General features: G+C 39.3%; 1 protein-coding gene across 3 annotated transcripts in view; it reads left to right on the forward strand.

Moving 5' to 3' along the window:
* The first annotated feature begins 1,632 nt into the window (after window positions 1–1,632).
* Micu3 (mitochondrial calcium uptake family member 3) overlaps window positions 1,633–22,483 on the forward strand; it is an 81,854-nt gene continuing 61,003 nt past the window's right edge. For 2 of the 3 annotated variants that reach the window (XM_052162270.1, XM_052162269.1), the window contains exon 1: window positions 1,633–2,011. In XM_052162270.1, coding sequence (XP_052018230.1) covers window positions 1,652–2,011 — 360 coding nt within the window. In that variant the 5' untranslated portion in view covers window positions 1,633–1,651. Of the gene's footprint in view, window positions 2,012–14,046; window positions 14,317–22,483 lie in introns of those variants that run through there. The other variant, XM_052162271.1, reaches the window with a different exon arrangement.

A 22,483-nucleotide genomic window follows, 5' to 3' on the forward strand; every position in this document is an offset into this window, starting at 1 on the left:
AGGGGAAGTTTGATAACTTCTGTGCATGAGACATTTTAATCTACATTTGAGTACTCTGTAGAACTAAAACCCTGTACTTCTTACAGCAGAATTTGGCTTCTCTCCAGAGAAAATGGAGATATGACCTATACATTTATTTCGACTGAAGAAAATAGATAACTAATGTGCATATGTCATATACATATAACAATGTCTTGGATAATCTCATTGTAATGACAGTATATATTACTTTCCTACTTCTCTTTATAGCTTCTTAGCTTTTTAAGTACAAGGAATAAACATCTAGTCTGTCCAAGATTTCTGGTAACAGTCCATGTTGGAAAAATTACAAAAATACCAGGAAGAAGACAAGTTTAGAGGACCTAAGCTACACATTTCACCATATATATATATATATATATATACACATACACATACAAATATACACATACAAATATACACATACAAATATGCACATACCTTCGGGAAGTAAATGCTTTGGGAAAGCTAAAAATGTTTGAAATCAGGGAAGACAAAAATTAAAAACAGAAATCCTGGAAAAGGAAGGAGCTGACACCCTAGTGGAAAACTTATAAAATAGATACCGTCCTTATATGTTACAGACATTTCTTTTTACCATTTTTAGTAGCTTTATGGAAGTAAAATTCTATTGACCTCCATTAAAGCACAAATTGATAGGCACTTGCAGGTAAGGGGTGAAGGACAGGCAGAACAGATAGAGGCCAGAAAACCTACCAATTAAACCATTGGATGTTGTTGACTATCATTCTAGAGCTGAAACTTTTCAGGAGTTCCTGGCACCATTCCACAGGAAGAGCAAAGCAGGCATAACTCAGAAAAGCTACACTGGCAACGTGCACACACACACACACACACACACACACACACACACACACACACACCACACAAAAGTATAACGTGCACAAAATTAAGAGGGCACACTGCACTTGTTACATTTATACCAACAGCCACTCGCGCGCGTGCGCGCACATCCCCACACCCTTTTGAATTGAGTCATAAGAATTGAATTGAAAATTGAGTCATAAGAATTTTGAAAAGCCTTTGTTTCACATATTTGACAGTTTTATTGAACTGGGTGATGTCAGGTATACTAGTGTTTCCTAAAAAAATATTAACACTAACTATAAATAATTAGCCTGTCCTTGCCCAAAGTCCAGAAGCCGTCCTTATGGAGTCCAAAAAACTTTAATTCAGGACTGCAGTCTTTATGACTTGAAGCAAACGTCTGCATGCAACTACAAAGCACTGGAAGCATGTCTGAGGATCGAGCTCCGAGCAGAGCCAAGAGAGCAGCGGGGCCTCCCTCGGAGGGGCACCGGGTCACCCCGCAGCCTTGGCGCCTGGAGTTCCGCCGACCAGGGGTTCCCCAGTGTTGGGTTCCCTTGCCAGTTGCCACGGCTAAGGGCGCCGTCCTCTACGATTGCGTGGCTGGGCTGAGGAAGCACGAAGGAGAACAGCCTGGACTTGGGCGACTCTATATACAGAGAGAGCGCCTGCATCCAAAGGCAGTACTGGGAGAAGCCTGGCCAGGCCTTTGGTGGACGGTGCGCTAGTGCTGCGCCGACTTCTCGCGAGATTTCAGACCGCCCCTCCCGCCCCCCTCCCCTCGGCTCGGCCCGCAGCTCCCGCTATGGCTGCGCTGCGGAGGCTCCTGTGGCCGCCGCCTCGGCTGTCGCCGACGCTCGCCCCGCAGCAGCCCTTCCTCTCGCCATGGGGACGGCCTGCGGGGACCGTTCCGGGGATGTCGGGCCGGCCTTTCTCCTGCCGGGAGGAGGACGAGGAGGCCGTAGCGGAGGCGGCGTGGCGGCGGCGACGCTGGGGCGAGCTGAGCATCGCGGCGGCAGCGGGCGGGGGGCTGGTCGGCCTTGTGTGCTACCAGCTGTACGGGGACCCCAGAGCCGACTCCTCGGAGCTAGCGGTCCCCGAGCTCGACGACCCGCCCCGCGGCAGGGGGCTGCTGCCCATCCCGGTGGCTGCTGCCAAGGAGACGGTAAGTGCCTGAGCGCGTGCGCGCATCGCGCAGGTGACGCCAGAGGGTTGGGCTGCCAGGTGTCCCACCTGCCCTGGGAGGGCTTGGGGATCAGGGTGACACTTGACTGGCACTTGGCGGTGGAGGTTGTGGAAGCACTGCGAACTCTGTAGCGGACACTGAGGAACCTCCAGTAAGCAGCATAGATCAATGCCTGGCGTCCCTATGCACCAGGATGCTGGGAAAAGATGAAGATGATGCTATCTATCACCCATGCCTCGGGACCATTTTGGTGGCTGCAGCTTCTATTGAGCCACCAAATACAAACCAGACACCCCCACATGCCCCACGACACACACGGGTCACAACTAAAGGACCTGACAGGCAAACATTAAGAAGTAAGTGATGGAGGGCTGTAATGTGACTAAGTGATGAGTAAGAGAAAGAGACACAAGCGAAAATGACACTGGAAGCGCGCGCCGGTTGCATTCTGAAGGTGTCTTTAGATATCAGGATCTGCCTCATTAGTGTCTGGCAGTCCCAAGAGAGATGTTGCCATACTGGAAAGGGAAACATTATTCAAAAGTAGTACATCTCTCCTTCTCTTTTCTTTTAATCAAATCAGAATCCCTGACATAACTGGTTAAAACAAACCAGGAGATAGGTCATGAAAGGTGGGAAGCTATGAATGAAGCTAACTGCAGAAGCATCATATTAAAAAAGTTACACTACAATGTAGTTCTGATATAAGGTAAAGACTCTAAGGCAAGAGGAGTAAGGGATGTGTTTTTTTCCCCCACTACTATGTATTTAATTGTCATGTAACTGACTTAGAGAATCAATCAGCCTAGGGAATATTTCCACATCAAGACTAGAAGGATATGACAATATTTGGTAAAGTAGTGCCTCTTTTAGCTTTAATGAAATTTTGTTTCTCCTGTATGTAGGTCTATAGTGATGATGTACAAGGACACAACTTCTTTTGTATGTTTTGGATGAAGGTTAGGGAATCTGTGCTTTACACCTTTGCTTAATGCTATATCACAAGCACGCTATGAAAAGTATACAGAGAAATAAATAATAAAGTCCTAGCAAACACTGGACCTTCAACCCCACACATACACACATGTTATTTTGTGGCTTAGGAGAGTAGCATGGCATTTGTCTTTTGATGGACCACGTGAGAACTTTAATCAACTGGAGTTAGTCTGGAAACAGATTAAAAAGGTAGGGAGCATGCAAAGAGTGTTTCCTTTCCTTCCCTTTAAAAATTAACCTTCCCTTTAGATTGGAGAGACTGGATCACATAGTTACATGAGTATGCTCAGAAAGCTAGACACTGACTCAGCAGTGCTGTGGGCGTTAAATAAGTTCATAGATTTGGAGCAGGATGGAGCGCCTGCATGATACGGCCTTGGTTCACTTTGCCTTTATTCACTTATTTTGCATTTTTGTTTGCTTTTATTTTACTAGTGACCAAGTCTAGGCATCATGTGTGCTGCATAAGTGGTCAATCACAGACCTGCCTCCCTAGGTCCTTTATTATCTATTAGCTATATAAGAGGTCTATCACAGACTAGCCTCCCTAGGTCCTTTATTATCTATTAGCTATATAAGAGGTCTATCACAGCATCCTTATATATATTTACTTACATTAGTATTGCTTCATGTGCATACAATTCTCTGTGTGGTGTTTTAGGACTGGCACTAACGTCCTGTATCTTCTCCATTCCAGTCTCTGCTTCAGCATTATACTTTTCACACCTTTTGCGTGTGATAGTTTTTCCTTCTGTAAAACATGCTGTCTTCTTAGTATCTGAATATTGGAATTTTCATGATAATGATCTTTGGCTTGAACATTTTTTCATTGCGTGTATTAGGTGCTTTCATGACAAAAGGCCTTTCGTTGTGGAAATTCATGTAAAAAAAGTTTCTTACAATGTTTCTTATACTATTTCTGTTCTCTTTTTCTTCTCTGGAACTGCTGCACGTCTGAATTTAAGCCTGATATCCTGATGCTAATTTAAGTTTTTTTTTAAAATGCATCCTCTGGGCATTATAACCAGCCTTCAGCATGACTAAAAAAAGATACATTCACTTGTAGAAGTCTCGTTTTGGTATATAACCTAGAGGAAGAAACATTTATTCCCAGATCCATGCAGATTTGGGATTTGTATTAGTTGCATCATAGTTGCTGTGAATAGTACCTGACAAAAACAGCGGAAGGAAGGAAGGAAGGAAGGAAGGAAGGAAGGAAGGAAGGATGGATGGATGGATGGATTTACCTTGACTCACAGTATCGGCATAGATGTCATGACCACTGAAGTGTGAGGTAACTGGTCACATGGCATCCACAGACAGATATATATATGAAATATCCTCATTATCCTTATGTTTTTGAATGATTGGTTCCCAACTAGAAGCATTGTTTGGGAAGGTTGTAGATCTGTAGATGCTATTGCCTTGCAGGAGGTAGTGTGTCTACTGGACAGGTTTTGAGATTCATAATCTAGCCCTGTTTCCCATTCTCTCTCTCCTTCTCTAAGCATATGAAATGTGATCACTTTGCTTCCTGCCAGACTAGTTTGGTACTCCTGCTACATGCCTTTCCCACAGTGATGGACTGGAACTTTAAGCCCAAATAAACCCTGTTTGCCTCTAAGTTGCTTTTTGTCAGTATCCGATCTGTATTAGTTAGGGTTTCTTTGCTGTGAAGAGACATAATTAGCATAGCAACTCTTACAAGAGAAACACTTAATTTGGGATGGTTTACAGGTCAGAGGATTAGGTCATTGCGGTCACAGCAGGAAGCATGGTGGCATGCAGACATGACGCTGGCTAAGAGCCATCCACTCCACAGGCATCAGGAAGAGAACCTGGGCCAGTAGGCCTGGCTTGAGCCTCTGAGACCTCAAAGTCTACCCTGTAGTGACACACTTCCCCCAGCAAAACCACACTTTATCCAGCAGGTCTACACCGCCTAGCAGTGCCATCTCCAAGAGCCTGTGGAGCCATTTTCATTTAAACAGCCACACTGGAATAGCACCAGGCAGGTAACTCATACACGACTCTGTAGAATGATTAAGTTGAGCTAACTTACCTTCTCTACCAACTTTTCTTTTTAAGTTAAGATAGTTTTTAAAATTAATGATGAACAAGAAATGGTAGAATACATTGTAATTCTGTATAGTTATACAGAAAAGTATCTCATTCTTTGAACCTTCGTTCCTGTCATTTTCCAGGGTGTTATCTGTTGCAGGAACTCATCCTCAGAGCTGATTTTTACCTTGGAGCTTTTCTTTTTATTGTGGCATAGTCTGTGAGAGGCCACCTGGATGGCTGAAGTGAAATCAGCTATGGCTGGATGTTCTGCTGCAATCTCCCATGAATGGCAGTTTTAGTTTTCAGAGTTACTTCTAAGTTTTCTGAGCTTTAATTTTGGATACTACTTTGCATATGAAAGTTAGTGCAATTAAAGCCCATTGCATGTCCCGGCATTAAAGTTGACAATGACTTTTGCAAAAGTATATGCCTGAGACTTTGCCTGGGCCCCTGAACAGACAAATCCCATGCTGTACTATGTATCCATAAAGACTAATGACTAGAAATTTAAGTTATGATAGTATTCGTAGGTATAAACAGAGTAATTATAAGGATTTTTTTTACAATAGCAAGTACAAAGTGTGTATATTTATTTTTCATCACTAAGTATATGATAAAGTGACTTTCTTTGTATACATATTGTTTCCCAGTATTAATATTCAATCAAATGCTTTTATGTTTTTTTTTAATTTTGAGATAGATGTACATGTAAAATTATGTATTGAAACTGCTCACCACCTGGCTCATAATAGCTATCAATTTAGTAATTCTGTCAGCAAGTGACTCCTTTCATCCCTAATTAGTTACCTCTACATCTCTTTGATCATATAATCTGACATTAAAAAAATTAAGCTAGCAAAGATTTATTTTTGCTCAAAGTTTTGAACATTTTCAACCTGTCATGGCAGAGAAAGCAAACAGAGCAGCCCAGTTCACCATACGTGCAGAAACGTAAGGAGACTGTGCACTGGGAAACAGCCAGGAGGGAACCTTCTGAGTCTACTTCAGTGACACCGCAAACACACACTTACCTGACCTCATGAAGACTTACTCCTTGGGCTCCTTAAAGAGCACCACCAACTTGGGAAGATGTCTTCAGAACAGAAGCCTATGGGTGATAGTTCACATTGAAACAATGACAGTCCCCTCACTTTCTGTTGTCCTCTTTTACATAACATGCAACATGTTAATTATCCTTGATATGCTAAAGAATAATACATTTTCCAAAGGTGATCATTATGGCAATGGAATAAGTCTTTGTAAATAATTGTTTTGTATTTTATTTTGATGATGCTGGAGATCGTACCCAGGACCTTGAGCAGGCAAATTACATCTTCTAATATGATTTGTCCTTCCAGCCCTAAGTGCTTAATGTTTTTTTAAAACTATTGTACCATTATTCTTTTGCTTTTTTTACTTCATTGATATAATATCAAGATTTCTATTTCATGTTCCATTTGGAAGTATAATAAATATATCAATCTGGTCATTGTTCATTTAAATACTTTATTCATAGAATACTTACTAGAGACAAGTATAGTAATATACAGCTGTCATCTCAGCTTTGGGAAGGCAGAGTCAGGAAGAGCATAAACAGTCTGGGCAATAGTAACTGAGCTCAGCTTGAGCTGTATGGCAAGGTCCTATCTCAAAAATAAATAAACTTGAAAAATGTAAATGGTACTAGGGATTTAGTGAGAAATGAAATAAAATGCATATATGTTCATCATTTATAATATGGTGAAAACACAAAATGTAACATGCTCAAATGGCATGATGGCAAAAATAAAATGTATTGTGGGACATATACCCCAGATACCATACCTGAAAATGTGTCTTCCTGGAAGAAGTAGCCTTAAGATGGTCCTTGAAAAGTGAGTAGGAATTATTAGTTACAGAGGTAAATGGCGGCTTGTAGGTAGTATTATAGTATGGTCCTTGCCTAACGCTTAGGAGATCCTAGGTTCAAACCCCAGCATCACCATCAGTGAAGTAGTCAATATTAAAGAATGGGATGAGGATGAAGGACAAGTTTCCAGTTGAATACACAGGTCAGAATCTCAGTGGAGGTGTCTCTGTAATAGAAATTAAGTTGGGAATCATCAAGTATTAAAACTCATAAAATGGAGGGTATGACTTACAACTTGTGGAATGTGAACAGAAAAGCAACTTTAGGGGAAAACAACTTAAAGAACTGACATGTAGGTGTAGACATATGGAAAGAAAACTCCAGACATCAACTAAGAGGAGAGATAGGAACTGCAAACCAGTTAACTAAAAGGTAGGGGCATGAGTGACATTTGGAAATACCTTGGATGTAAGTTCTCATTGTAGTTGGTTACCCTGAGAATAATGATGCTATCAAAGAGGTAGGTGTTGACAAGGCTTTCAAGTATCTGTCCATGAAGGTACAAGAGCTCCTAGGACATAGAATTGACTTCATTTCATTTAGATGGAAGACTCTGAACTATGTTTAAATGCTGAAAAAGAAGTAAAAGTTTAAACTGAAACAGGTTCATTTGTTGCCAAGCAGACAAATGGAAATGGAGATTAAAGTAGCGAGTTTACTCTTAGATAGTGGAGGGTGGGTGTCATTTCCTTTCTAATGGGAGAGGGGAGGTTAAAATAGACTATTGACTATTTATTAGCAAGGAAGAGAAGTGCTTGACTAATGCCTTCTGCTTACTATATGAAATAGGTAATACCATTCTGAGAGCAAAATGTGCATTGCAAGAAACAGAAATTTGGGGGAGGGTGAAGCTGCCGTAAGAAAGCCTTCAGGGGGTTGGATTTAGCTCACTGGTGGAGTGCTTATTAACACACCTAAGATCTATATTTTGTCCCCAACTCCAAGAAAGAACACTTGCAGAATCTTTTGCCTCTCATGATTCGTATTTACCATATTAAACATGATTTTTTAAATGATGAAAAAAATTTTTGCTTCTGTCTGAAATGCAGCATTTAACAGGGTCATAGCCTTTGTTATTTCTAGTTGATAGATTTTCATGTTCTTTTTATTGAGATGCAGAAACCTTAAGAATCTGGTCTAATAATTTATACCTGTGATGTAATAATTTATACCTGTTCATTTGCCTGGAAGATGTATCTAACTCATAGTATAATATAGTTTGTTTGTTTGTTTGCTTAAACTTGATTGGCTGGTTTTGTCTACAAAATTTTCCAGTGTACTATAATTGTGCCAGACTCTGAGAATTTGAATAATACCTTTGTGTCCTATAAATACTTGTGTTTGAGAACATGTCTAAAAGTAAAATTCTACTTATATCATTATCTGGCATTAAAGAAATTGTCTAGTAAACTATAGCAGGATTTTACAGATATCTTATTTTCTTTTTCTGGAATCCTTTTTTTCTGTGAATGTAAAAACACAGCTCTCACCTCAAAGGGAAGAAGATAGGTTATTCAGGAGCCACATGAGTGGCTGTGCTCTAGGAGGCAGCTTTAAGCCTCCCCACCCACCTTCTAACATGGAAGTAGATTCATTCATGAACCTTCATGACAGTTCCGTTGCTAAAGAACAAAAAGAAGGTGCTTTTCAAAGAGTTGGTGGAAATCCCAGGTAGAGTACAGCAAGGTGCGGGCGGGATCTGCACTCTAGGTCTTACATGTCATCTGATGACATCACTTTTGGGTGGAAGAAAACTGATGTTAAGTTAATACATCCCCCCAAATTTCAAGTGATGGCCACAGAATAGTAGGTCAGAAGTGAGTAGGCAATTAATAGCTATTACAGAGATTAAAGTGATCCCACAATAAATTAGCTCTGGCTCTGTGACATTCCAACTCTCCACAATCATGAATTTCTATTTTGTCAGCTTTGGAGAATCTTCAGCATAGATGTGGCTTTTTTTTTCCTGTGGAATTCAGTTTACCCCCCTGTATTCTATGATGTTTTGATGTGGCATTCTGGTGCTGTATTATTTATTTGGTAAGCAATAGATGGTAATTTATTTGGTAAGCAATGCTATGCAGTAGTAGTATTTGCGATTTCTTTTTTCCCCCCAAATTGGAAAAGTAAAGCCCATATTTTTCATATTCCAAATTCTTATTTAGCCAGCTCAATGCTCAAACTTCTTCCCTAAGATTTGGAATATAGAGCATGTTGTATTTCCTGTTCTGAATAGACCAGGTTGAATTCTTATATATAAAAATTTTAAGTCATTCTATTGTTTTTCATTAGCATGATATATATGTAGTTGATACTGTGTACTGCCTAAGATCTTTGTAGCATTCTGTTCCCTAGAAAGGATGTGGTAAGATGGTACTTGTACCAATTCAATTTAAGACAGCTTCACCCTATTACAAGTTATTGTACTTAGCCATGGTCATCTAAACTTTTCCTATACTCTTACACAACTGACAATGACATGGAACTTGTCTTTTTCATATGAACACTGTTCTCAGTAGATTAAGAAAGAGTGAAACGGGGAAATATCCTAAATGTGGAACAATTATTTTATGAAAATGTATATAACATTATTAAAACCCTCTATGTGGTAAACATAAATAAATACATCTCTATTTTTCATGATATGATCAGAATCTAGTTCAAGTATATTAGGGTCCTACATGTAATAAGTAAAACTTAAAAATATTTGGAGTAATATATCTTACTGGTTTTTAAAACAAAAGTAAAATCCAGAAAGGGAAGTACACAAAGAAGTCTTGGAATGACAGAAGGTACTCCACAGCAGTCAGACAGAACAAGCGTGCAGAGTGTGCAGTGAGGGCTACAGACTGGTGCGACCTCGGCAGAGAGTGGCCAGAGCAAACAGGTAAATGAAGATAACAGTGCTCAAACGACTGAAGGACTCAGGAAAAGGTATTCACCACCACCGATAACAGAGAAACGTAAATTATAACTACAGTGAGGAATTCCTTCTTACCAGTTCGAATGGTTAAATATGAGCAATACCAACTGTCAGCAGCAGTGTGGAACAGCAAAAGTTCTATGTGGCTGTACGCATTCAAGAAAGTAGTGTGGCATGATATCATCAAATGAGGATTCACAGTTCTCTCAGTCCAGAAATTCTCTCTAAAGTTGAGGTGGACCCCTGGTAATACTTGCCTAGTGTGGTGGTTTGAATGAAGCTGGTCCCTATAGGCCCAAAGAAGTGGTACAGCTGGTATATATGGCCTTGTCGGGGTAGGTGTTGGCTTGTTGGAGAAGGTATGTTACTGGGCATGGGCTTTGAGATTTCAGATGCTCAAGCCGGCCCCAGTGTCACTCTCTCTTTGTGCTGCCTGCTCCTCTAGATGTAGAACTCTCAGCAACCTATCTCTTAGCACCATGTCTGCCTGCGTGCCACCATGCTTCCCATATTGACCATGGACTAAACTTCTGAACTGTAAGCCAGCCCCAGGTAAATGCTTTCCTTTATAAGAGTTGCCTTGGTCATGGTGTCTCTTCACAGCAATAGACACCTGGCATGCACAAGGTCTGACTGTGAAGAAAAGACCAGAAAGGGGAGGGAGAGCAAGAGGGAGAGCAAGAGACAGAAACAAACAGAGACCGAGAAATAGACAGAGACAAGTAGGGGTGGGATAGATTGATTCCATGTTGTCTGAATTTCAAAGAAACTGGAACGTGGGCCACCTGACATTGGGGCGGGACTCTTTTTCAACCCCGCTTAACTCCTCTTAAGACAGGTACATGGAATTTATTTTTTGTGGTAGAAATGGACTATCAGATATACCTTTTCTCAATTTATTACTTCCTCACAAGTAGGTTTGCCTTCTTGACTTGGTTCCTTCTTGTTCAACAGGAAATAATTCCCCTATGATGTGAGTGAGAAAAGACCACACTTCATATATCTACATTGCTGTCAATTGTCAATACCTGAGGAGGTGGAACTACTCTAACTATGGGGAGAGGCAAGGCGCTTACAGAATCCTGCACCTTGTCTTCATGTTAGATGTCAGGGAGCTTCGAGGCTGCTAATAGACAAGCAATGTACTTGAACACTGGAGTATTTCTGATGTGATGTGTGGTGGTAAGAACGATCATGAGTTGTGTATGCAAGTACTCTTTAACAGTTGTTAGGATGCCTACAAGTTGCTACTGACAATATATAACTAGTGCATATCTACCTTTATTAGTATCCATGGTTTAGCGCTGCCAGCTATAAATGCCAGGTGATATTAGAGGCAGAGAGGAACAGGGTACTTTCATCATCATTTACCAAAAATTGGTTAATAACAAGAGAACAGATTACTTAAGTATGTTGAATTCTTGGGGATAGGTTGAGTTTCCAAAGGTATATGAAAATTGTTGAAAATGTAAACATCTTAATTTGGGCCAACACAAAAATCCTTTAATAAACTCCACTTAAAGACTAAATCACATTCCAGGGAGATTTTCTGTTCCTTGAGATGTGCTTTTCTCCATAAAGAAACACCTGAGTATGTTATCTGTTGATATGCTTTCATTTTGTTTCCCAATAAGACATTAATATCATTCCTAAGACACAGTCAAGTTAATATACACTATAATTTTCAAAATCACTGTATTAGAGTAGGTAATAAAAATTGTACCTTCAGTGGATTTCAGTGGATTAACTCAACAGAAGTTTATTAGTGTAGGTATACACTAATACCTTGGTGGGTAGGTATACAGTTAACAAGGCTTTTCCATGTTTCTGTTCCCATATAGTTATTTAGGCAGGTTACCTCACCCAGAGAGATAGGTGAGGTGGTTGGTTGTTTGGTTGGTTGTTTGGTTGTTTGTTTGTTTGCTTGTTTGTTTGTTTAGTTGGTTGGTTGGTTGTTTTTGTTTTTGTTTTGTTTTTTTAACAGTCAGCTTGCAAGGTTAATCAGAATGATACCATCATAAATAGTTACAAGATTTTAAAAAAAGGAACATAGATGAAGATATTTCATGAATCCAGCCTGGTAATGATATATATTCCTTCCATCCATTTAACATTTTCTTAATTTAGTAATATGGCTATATCTAAGTGTAAGAGACTGAGAAATATGCTCCACACACATGCTTAGGAAGAAAAGAAAAGAAGTCTGTTTGGAAATTAGCAGAATTATCCGTACTGATGAACCATCTCAGAGGAAGCGGCTTTTCTTCCAGTACACAGTATGGTGACAAGCAATTATAGCTTCAGTTCCCACCAGTCTGCAGTAGGATGGGCAGGGAGATGAGAAGGATCTGGGAAGAGATGGGGGAGGGAAAAACACTATCCAAATATATTGTATGAAAAAAAATCCTTTTCAATAAAAACACAACAAATTTGATCATTGCAATAAAAATGTTTCTCAAATGAGGTAGGGTGTAAAACTTAACTTTTAAGTTTTCATTTTAAGAACTTGCAAATTTTCAAATATCTGAGTTTTAATAAAATTGCATATCACATATATAGCATTATATGTGTAGCATGTACAAGGCCATGTGCTCAGTCCCTAGTGTTGTATAAAATCAAAACCATGAACATTATTTTATACCTTTTAATTATGTATTTTCTTATATGCTTTTATGTAATTTTTTCCAGACTTAAGAGTTAAAAAGCTATATATTTATCATTCAAAATTAAAAATCAATTTTATGACACTTTTATACTATTTTATAGAAATACATACTCCCAGTGTGTGCTGTATTTTTTAGAACAATATTGACAGAATAACACAGAAAGCCTAGAGTTGCCATGCACTTACATATGTAGACTCCCCTCCCCCCAGTATCTGGCAGCATGATGATATATTTGTTACAACTGGTAGACTTGCACTTCAAATCATTACTGCCCAGTATTAGTATATAAATAGCCACATACTTTACAGTTCCACTCTCAGTTACATAGCTGTGGCTTTTAACAAATGTCTAGTGTGTCCATTATTGTAGTTATACAAATGATCACTGTGAGAGGTTAGCTATGAAGAAGAGATTAACGTTTGAAAGAATATTCCAGACATAACCAAATGTGGAAGGAAAACCTTCTTCTCCCTGGGTCAGAATTTGGGTCTTCTCAGTAGTTGCAGAATCTCCAGATGTGGGCCAAGGCTAGCAGACAAAAAGACTGGCATCTTGGATTGGCAGCTTGAAATCCTACCAATGGGGTGCCATGTGGTCAGTGCAGTCATGTAGGAGACGTCCTTCCAACCCATTGGGCTTCAGGAATTTCAAGAGAGGTTGTTGGCTAGATAAACTCAGCATAGGACAAAGAAGCATGCAGTTCCACTGACAGATACCAAAGGATGTCTGGTAGCAAAGGATTCTGGATCTGATCTTAAGAACTGTCTTGTTTGTTTACAGGTGATCTAAAACATTCACAGTGTTCCACAGAGTGAAATGCCCACTTGGTAAGAATGACCTGCTGGAGCATTTATAAAGCTTGCATGAGAGTGTAGAGAAGTGGGGGTAGGGCAGATGAGTCCCTCGGTGTTTGTACTGAATATTGGTGTCTTCCACACATCCATCTTGAAGCTCTAACTGTGAGTGTGATAAGTAATAAGGGTAACAATGGCACAGAAATAGCATCATCTCAACTCTTGGCCTTGGGAGAATAGAACAAGAAAGTGGGTGTCTGGGCCTGCACCTTGTTCTCACATTTTCCACCTCCATAACCATTAGAAAATTAATTTCTGTTGTTTAGGCTGATTAGTATGTGCTTGTTGTTGTTGTTGTTGTTGTTGTTGTTGTTGTTGTTGTTGTTGTTTGACAGCTCATACTGAGTAAAATAGTAAGTTCAGGGTGATTTACTTGGAAGAAAATAGTATAAACATTGATGATATATCTGTGTTCCTTTCTTTTAATTTCAGCCTATAAAAACTTTATCAGAGCCTATTAATAGTTTTTGTACCTGTCACCAAATTATATGCAAAAGTGAGATTCATTTTGGCTCTGGGGTTCACTGATTTCAATGTATAGCCCTTGGCTCTTTAACCGTAAGAACCACCATAGCAGAACCACCATAGCCTGGCTGCAGGAGCGGAGCGTAAGCATGTGCAAGAGGTTGCTGTTCATGTTGGAGCTGAACGGAGGCAGTGAGGAGGGAAGAGAGGTCTGGGAATAAGACAGACTGCAGGAACACTCTCCAGTGACCGACTTCTTTCATTTAGGCCCACCTCCTGCAGCTAACAACACCTCCTCCTAAAATAGTGCAGCCAGCTGGAGACCAAGCCTTCACCACATAAGTCTAAGGGGATCTTCCTCCTCAAACCACAGCAGCGGCATTGTATAGCCGTCCATTGTGGCCACGGTGAGTGTACAGCTAAAGATCTTGCTTTGGAAAGCTAGCTGTGACTCTCAAGTAGTAAAGTCACCACATTGTATATCTAGACATTTGGAATGGGTCTGAAAGAAAAGAGGTATACCTTAAGGCAGGCGAGAAGCACAGGGTATTTGGAATAACCATGAACAATAGAATGAGTGCATTGAACTGCAGCAACACAGAGACTTGGTTAAACCTGGGGCATGGAGCTGAACATCTAGACTGTTTCAAGAATTAGCCAATTAATAGAATCACTAATTAATGGCAATTAATAGAAAAAATGGATAGATAGAATCAGAGAAAGAAACATCTTCCTACTTTTCACTTAATCTTTATAGTTTGTAGGCTTGGTATTTATCTATTTTGAAGCTAAAGTTCAGAGAGATTAAGTATTTTTCCCAAGGTTACCTAAATAGAAAGTTGTGAAGCTGACATTTGAACATAAGCCCGAGGGATTGCAAAAGCAGTGTACTTTTATTCCAATATACCAAGTTGTGTAATAGAAAAGCATAGTGAATTGGGGGCCAGAACACTGGACTTCAAGTCCTAAATTGATTTGCTGTCTGTATGACCCTGGTGATTACCTCTATAGACTGTTAACTCTTTTTCCAAAATTACACTAACATATTTTCTACTTCCTTGCTAAAAGATAATATATTGATGTAATTATAATCTCAAAAATAAAAATAGATATTTTTATAAGAGATAGCACATAATTCTTAAGTGCCAGTTAAGTGCTCAGTCCAAAATAAAAGGCCATTTATACCCCTGCCTCTAAGGCTAGGATCATTACCGAACAGAGACAGAAAGAATACAAGAGCAAAAGATACGGAGAAAGGTTCTGAATATTGACTTTATAACCTCCCAGCATCTGTGGATGTCTACAGTGGACTTAAACAGTACCAAATTCACCAGCACTCAGTCAGGAATTAGAAAGGGGCCATACCATATGGCCCACCTCTTCCTGGAGGAAGTAAGTAGTGCTTACTAATGGATTTTAAGGTAGGGGCAGTGAATATCTTCAGCTGTATATTTACTGAAGTGCCCATGGTCACACAAATGAATCTGAATGGGTCTCAGGACTGGGAGTGTAGTGTCTGACAGGGAATTGTGAGAGGAGAGGGGCTTACATAGGAGGGCTGAGCAATCCCACCACCCCTGTGAGGTGTTTCTTTTTTTAATGAAGCATTTATCACTATTTCATTTATTGTGATTTGAAGCATTTGTTTTTGGTTCTTATGACTATACGATTCCTCATTTGTATTCTCTGGCATAGACTGGATCCCTTTTCTTGGTTTTTGTCCTTCTAGAGCAGTGGAAAACAGATATTTACATTACAATTTATAACAGTGGCAACAGTATAGTTTTGAAGTAGCAACAAAAATAATTTTATGGTTGGGAGTTAGCACAACATGAGAAACTGTACTAAAGGGCCACAGTATTAGAAAAGTTGAGAACAGCTGCTCTAGAGGTTCGAAAGTTGAGCATTCTGTGATTAACTTTCAATTGATTGGCTAAACACAAAACTGAATAATTTCTAATAATCAAGGGTCTTAGCCCACACCTTTAATCCCAGCCCTTGGGAGTCAGAGACAAGAGAATCTCTGCAAATTTGAGGCCAGCCTTGTCTATATATCAAGTTCCATATCAGCAGTGTCTACATAATGAAAGTCTGTGTCAAATAGTTTGTAATTTATGAATCTTAAAAATTAAGGGTGTCATTAAAAGGAAATTTCCCATTCCAGGGAAGATACTTGATTAAAATGTTTTACACAGTTACCTTCTGTTTTTACATTTTTCTAAAGTCAAATACAATACTTATAAGACATGGGTATTTGTCTTTCTGTGATCCAGTGCCTGACAAGGAGCAACTAAAAGAGATGAGGATGACAAGGGCCAAAATTGTGATAGAGATGGAAACATACATGCAGACAAATATACATATAAAAATAAGTATATTTTTAGTTAAAATTAACAAAAAGGAACTGCTAAGACAGAGGGATATCAGAAGAATGAAGTTTGGGAACTTGACAAAGTAAATTTTTTCAAGGGAGTTACTAACTCTGTCAAAAAGTGTGAGATGAAAACTGAGAATTGCCCTTTGGAGTAAGCAACAAGAAGGTCAGTGATAGCCAGACAGACAGATTTACTGGAGGAAGAGGCTAGAGCCTGCTTAAGTTCAAAGGAGAAGAAGAAATCTGAGACGGGATGTGGACTCCTTTCTCCAGTAGCTCTGCTGTTAATGATAGGGAAGAAGTAGAAGGAGAAGGAAGCTCTCTTAAGATGGGAGCAGTAGGCAGTGGCCATGCGCAGAGGGAAGTAGTCAGTAGAGGAAGAAAAACATGAAACTGAAGGGCGAGGGAGATCTTACGGAATGAGATGTTCAGCAGACAAGAAGAGATTAGCTCCAAGCAGTAGTTCCTGATGTCACACCACCTTAAGAATGGCTTGTATCCTATAAGCTAGTTATATAAGCATTTATATCTTATCAGCTACTAAGAAAGGTTCTTGACAAATCTGTAAAGAAAAAGCTACCACACAGCAATATGGATAGAGACTCAAAGCATGGGGCTGGAGAGATGGCTTGTCAGATGAGCTGTGGCTGCTCGTCCAGAGGACCAGGGTTGATTCTGGGACCTACTTGGCAGTTCACAGCCATCTGTAACTCCTGTTCCAGGGATCTGAGGCCCTCCTCAGGCATCCATGGGCATCAGGCATGTAAGTGGTGTATTAACATACATGCAGACAAAACAGCTATACACATAAAACCCTCCTAAATGGACAGTTGTTTATTAACACCTTTATTCTTACCCGATCCCAGCCAGTAATATACTGCTGGCTTATCTTCAGCTGTGTTTTTCCATATAGATATGTTTGTCAAGCATCAAAACATTTACCTTGAGTACTTTGGGATTTTCCCACACTGGGAATTTGATGTTTAACCTTTGGACCACCCAGCGAGCTAAGAAAGTGTTGTCTTTTATCTTCTTAGATTCTTAAATTAGCCTCAAGCCACATGAGAAAGTACTGCCTTGAACAACTTTTCCAGCTACTTGAATAGAATATGTCCCGTAAGATTCTTCTTAACTGGGAATGGAAAAAAAAGTTACTTGCTCTTTAATGTTTTATAAAACTGTTGGTACAGTTGCCAGCATCAGATAGAACCTATTACCAGATGTTCAACTTCCTAGGTATAATTGAATACATTTTTTATTTTGAAAATTTAGATTATTTGATTTAAATAAAACAAAAGTATTTTAAAGGAACTAGTAATGATATATATTCTCAATAATCTGGTTAATACAGATGATATTAACTTTCCATACTATTATTAATTCTCCTTTTTATGTTTCTTGATTGCTAAAAATAAAAGTAATGCAATGCTCACTGTTTAAGTAATTGTTTCAAATTACCTTTTTATGGTATTATCAGCTTGTAGGCATTAATTTCTCTAATTGTCTGGTAGTAAATCTCTTATCTGGCATTTAATCTTGCCTCCCTGGAAAAACCAGACCTTACCACAGAGTAAATTTTCACTTTGCTGACCAGAAGTAACAGGAGACCGTCTTGGCAGTGAACCTTTGCTTTCTGTTATTCATAGGAAGGATAATGATGTACTCTCTCGCCTGGAGGCCCTAGTTAAACTCCAGTAATAAGTAACGTCTAAATATTGTTTGCAAGGCTCTTCACTTGGAAATTCCAGGATGATAATTGCATTGACATATTATTTTTGTTTCTTTTTGGAAAGCACAATAATTAAAAATACAGTTTTAAAAGTTTTCTGCTACTTTGTAAGGAAATCTTAGTTCTGTCAGTGACATTAGAACCATGGCTCTCAAGCTGTGGCTTGTAATCCCTTTGGGGAATCACATCTGATATCCTGCATACCAAATATTTACATTGCAGTTCAAAACAGCAAAGTTACAGTTACAAATTTTGAATTCATATAAAATAGCAATGAGATAATTTTATGGTTGGGGTTCACCACAATATGAGGAACTGTATTAAAGGGTAACAGCATTAGAAAGGTTGAGAACCACTGTTTTAGATGATCTATACAGTAACCTAAAAGTGGTCATTATGAGTTTTTATTTCTCTCCCTCTCCCTCTCCCTCTCCCTCTCCCTCTCCCTCTCCCTCTCCCCCTCTCTCTCTCTCTCTCTCCCCCCCTCCCTCCCTCCCTCTCTCCCTCCCTCCTTTGTGCATGTGAGTGTGTGTGCGCGCACACACACACAATCGAATACCCACGGCTAGGAGATGCCGTCAGTTGGATGTCCTAATAACTCTTTTATTCCCTTGACAAAAGGTCTCCTGAAGCTAGTTACTTGGCCATTAAGCCTCCGTAATTGCCCCCGCCCCCAGCTCTGGAGTTATAAGAGCCCATAAGGCTATACCAGCTTTTATATAGATGCTGGGGTTTGAAACCAGGTCTTCATTTTTGTAAGACCTGTATATGTATTCTTATCTGCTGTGCCATCTTCTTAGACTCAAATTCTCCATTTTTTTTTAATGAGTAGAAAGCATGAGATTAGAACCTGAAGTGAAGCTCACAGATTCTTAATAACAACGAAAAAAATAGATTTTTTTTTCTAGAGATAGAGTCCCTAAACATTTGTGGCTAGTGTAAAAAAGAATGTCATGCTGTTGTTATTATTTTGTAGAAAGTATAAGATGTAACTTCTTAGAAAGAATAATAGAAAAAAGATAAGTTTAAATTTTCTGATAACTCCAGAAGTCTATGATTTTTATCTTCAACTCTGTGGCCTTGTTAATACAAATAATTCATGTGCTACTTTTGAGGCCTGTGCTTGAATGTTTTTAAACAGGTGTTTTATAATATCCTATAATGTGAAAATTTCCAACTAATTAAAAAGTTGCTACATGTATAAATCCTTTGGAGCGAATATGTAGCTCAGTTGGCAGAGCACTTGCCCGCCATACCCGGGGCTCTGGGTTCTTATTCTAGCACCACCGGAAATGAGTACTTTCTGTATTCCAGAATTTGGGAAGTAGAGGAAGAAGGTTCAGACATTCATTATAATCCTTAGCTGTGTAGTCAGACTTTTTTTTAAAGTGCTACAGCAGTGCCTTCTCTTCAATGTTTGCTGTGTTTTCCTGTTGTGTTAAAAGAAATAGTGTTAATAAGATTTTTTCAATGTCTATAGTTAGAATATTTCAATGTGAAGCTAAAAAATTCTTGCTGTTTTATGTTTAATTGGTATCTTAATATTTGTCAAAATATTATATTTCATTATTTTGAAATATACTTTATTTTCAGAGTGAAATTGGGCTAACAATGATGAAAGAAATTTAACTTTTACAATTTTAGAGTTCTTGTTATTTTGGTTGGTAACTATAGCAACTTCTCCCCAAATTTAGTTTAGAAATATCCCAGTTTTCTAATTCTAGAGTAAAATATAAAGATCATGATCTGCTCACCTATATTTGAAATTATTTTTTAGAAATTATAGCTTCCTCTAGATACATAAGTTTTTGGAAAAAGAACAAAAAACATATGTACATACTAAGTATCTCAATGTGAATGTATAGAGAACCAGATCTCAGTCTGAATCATAAGGCAATGTTTGTGGGAAAACAAACAAAAAAACCAAAAGAACATTTTGACAAATTTGGAAATACAAAACAGAAAAAAGGTAAGTACAAACATTAAATTTCAAGTGGATGGTGGCTCTGATGAAATTAGCTTTTATTCTCCTATATAATTGTCATCTCAGAGGCTTACTGCTGAATAAACTCACCCTTTTCTAGTTCTTTCTGTACTCTGACTAGCTGGTTTAACTCAACTGTTCTGACTCAAAATCCTCTCCAGTTTGATTCAGTCTGGCTTCTCTCAACTTTTTACTGAATTGCTCTACTTGGCCTCATACTAACTTTGGCAATCTCTTCTAATCTTCTGGCTCCTTCTCATTCTCTGACGTGTTTCTCTTCAACTGTGTCTAGCTTGTTCTCTCTGCCGCCTGTCCTGCCAAACTGGGTAAAAACTACTTCTCAATTAGACATCACTTTCAAACCTGGTTACTTCCTTCTACGACCTAACCTTTCCTGCATTATTTGGTTTGATTAAAAATGTGTATAAACAGTGTGTCTGTATTCCAACTGGATCACAGAAACCTTGAAGGTCTTTATATGAGCCCTTACCAGAGTAGCCATGATAGATTAACTCTTTCAGCTTGACTAGTTCACCTAACTGTCCACCTATAAGTCCACTTCACCACAAACACTAAGACCAATAGAATTATATAAGGAGTGAGTTAGTTGCTTATGAGGCCACTTAATATTGTTGATGTAACTGATCCCTGTGACCCAGTCCCAGTTTTATATCTAAAGGAAGTTCCTGAATTCCTACCCCAGTTACACTAATTTTCCAAGAACTAAATTGCTTCTTCTTGACCCAGGCTGCTCTTTGCTTGATCCACTCGCCTCTGAAGCAGGCTGCATCAATTTGCATGCCAGTGAACCTCTGAGTTCCTTCTGAGTGAACTTCTGAGAGAACATCACATCCATGTCCTGGATGAGATCCAGAGCTGAGTTGAACTTGGCTTGGCTTTGAGACTAGGCCAGTTGAGTCATATGCTAGGTCTTTCAACCCTCCTGTTCTGGTGTTTCGTTCCCTATAACTGCTTCTAAGACTCTTTGTGAAGCTGCTTCTGTATCCTGCCAACCTCAGCTCCTTCTAAGTTATGTTGAAATTTGTCTCTGTGTAGCCCTGGCTGTCCTAGAACTCACTTTGTAGACCAGGCTGGCCTCAAACTCAGAAATCTGCCTGCCTCTGCCTCTTAAGTGCTGGAATCAAAGACATGCGCCACCACTGCCCAGTGAAATTTGGCACACCCAGTATTCATTCAATTTAGAAATCTAAATTTTCATTCATCAGAATTTCCTGATATATAAACTGATAAACTTCTCATTAAATATACAGTCTGTTTGTTGTTACTTTTGAGTTTTATGAGTTCCTTCTGAAAAAAATACTATTGAAAAACCTATTTTACAGTGGAGAAAATTGATTATGTATAATCAGCTGTAGTTTTATATACCTTATAACATTATGTTTAATTTTTTTAAATACACAAAAACCTCTTTTCAAATCTAAACATGTAGGGCCAGGGAGCTGGCTCAGTGGGCAGAGGCGCTTGCTACCAACCCTGAGTTTGATCCCTGGGATCTGCATAAGGGTAAAGAGAACTTCCTGATGTGTGTGTGTGCATACACACACACATGCACAAATACAAATAGCTAAATATGCAGAGTTACATGTTTTAATCTCTTAAGAAAGATGTCTAAAGAATTATTTTCAACTTGAACACTTAAGCCAGGCTTGTGTTAAGATATTCCTGCATGTGAGATTTTTTTTAAATTAGAATCTTTGTTTTGAAATAATCAAAATGACAAATGAATTCCATAAAGCCTTTTCATTGAAACAGTTAACCCTTAGCCATTACCATCTTTCTATGATAACCTGGAGTCCTCAGGAAGCTGCTCAATTCTGTCGCTGAATAGTGTGGCTCAGTGAAGCAGCTGCCAGCACATCTCATCCTCTTGAAGCTCTGAGGAGCAATCACACAGCCTAGTGTCAGAGGTGGGGCCCGCTGAGGCCCCAGGAGGAAGCTAGGTGCATTTACGAACACACCTTTGGCCATACTGAGCAGATGGCAGCCACTGGCATTAGCCAGCCCTCTGTATTCTCAGACACTGACAGGTGCTCTGCTACCAGGAGTTTTGCATCACACTGTAGTCTAGCCTCGTTGTGACTCACGGATGCCAATGGTCACCTTGTGCCCACAGCTAGGCACACACAGGCAGAGAGACTAGCACACTGGTATATATGTATGTATATTTGTAATATGTATATATGTAATATGTGCTGCTTACTGTACCTAACAAGTTAAAAGCTATCATCGTAGGGCCATTGATTGTATCAAAAGCATCCAGGGACAGGAGCACATGCAAGAATGTATTTCTCCTTATAAAACCCATGAGGAAGAAGCATCTCCAGGAAGATGCAATGAGCAAATTGGTACTGCATTTTCTTTGGAGACATGATTTCCTTTTCCAAAACAAATTTGCTCCGTTTTGAGACTGTTTCTGCACCTGCCCCAGCTTCTGAGGCTGTATTTTCTTGATAGCTAGTGTAAACT

The sequence above is a fragment of the Apodemus sylvaticus genome, chromosome 18, assembly GCF_947179515.1.
Source record: "Apodemus sylvaticus chromosome 18, mApoSyl1.1, whole genome shotgun sequence".
Classification (NCBI taxonomy): domain Eukaryota; kingdom Metazoa; phylum Chordata; class Mammalia; order Rodentia; family Muridae; genus Apodemus; species Apodemus sylvaticus.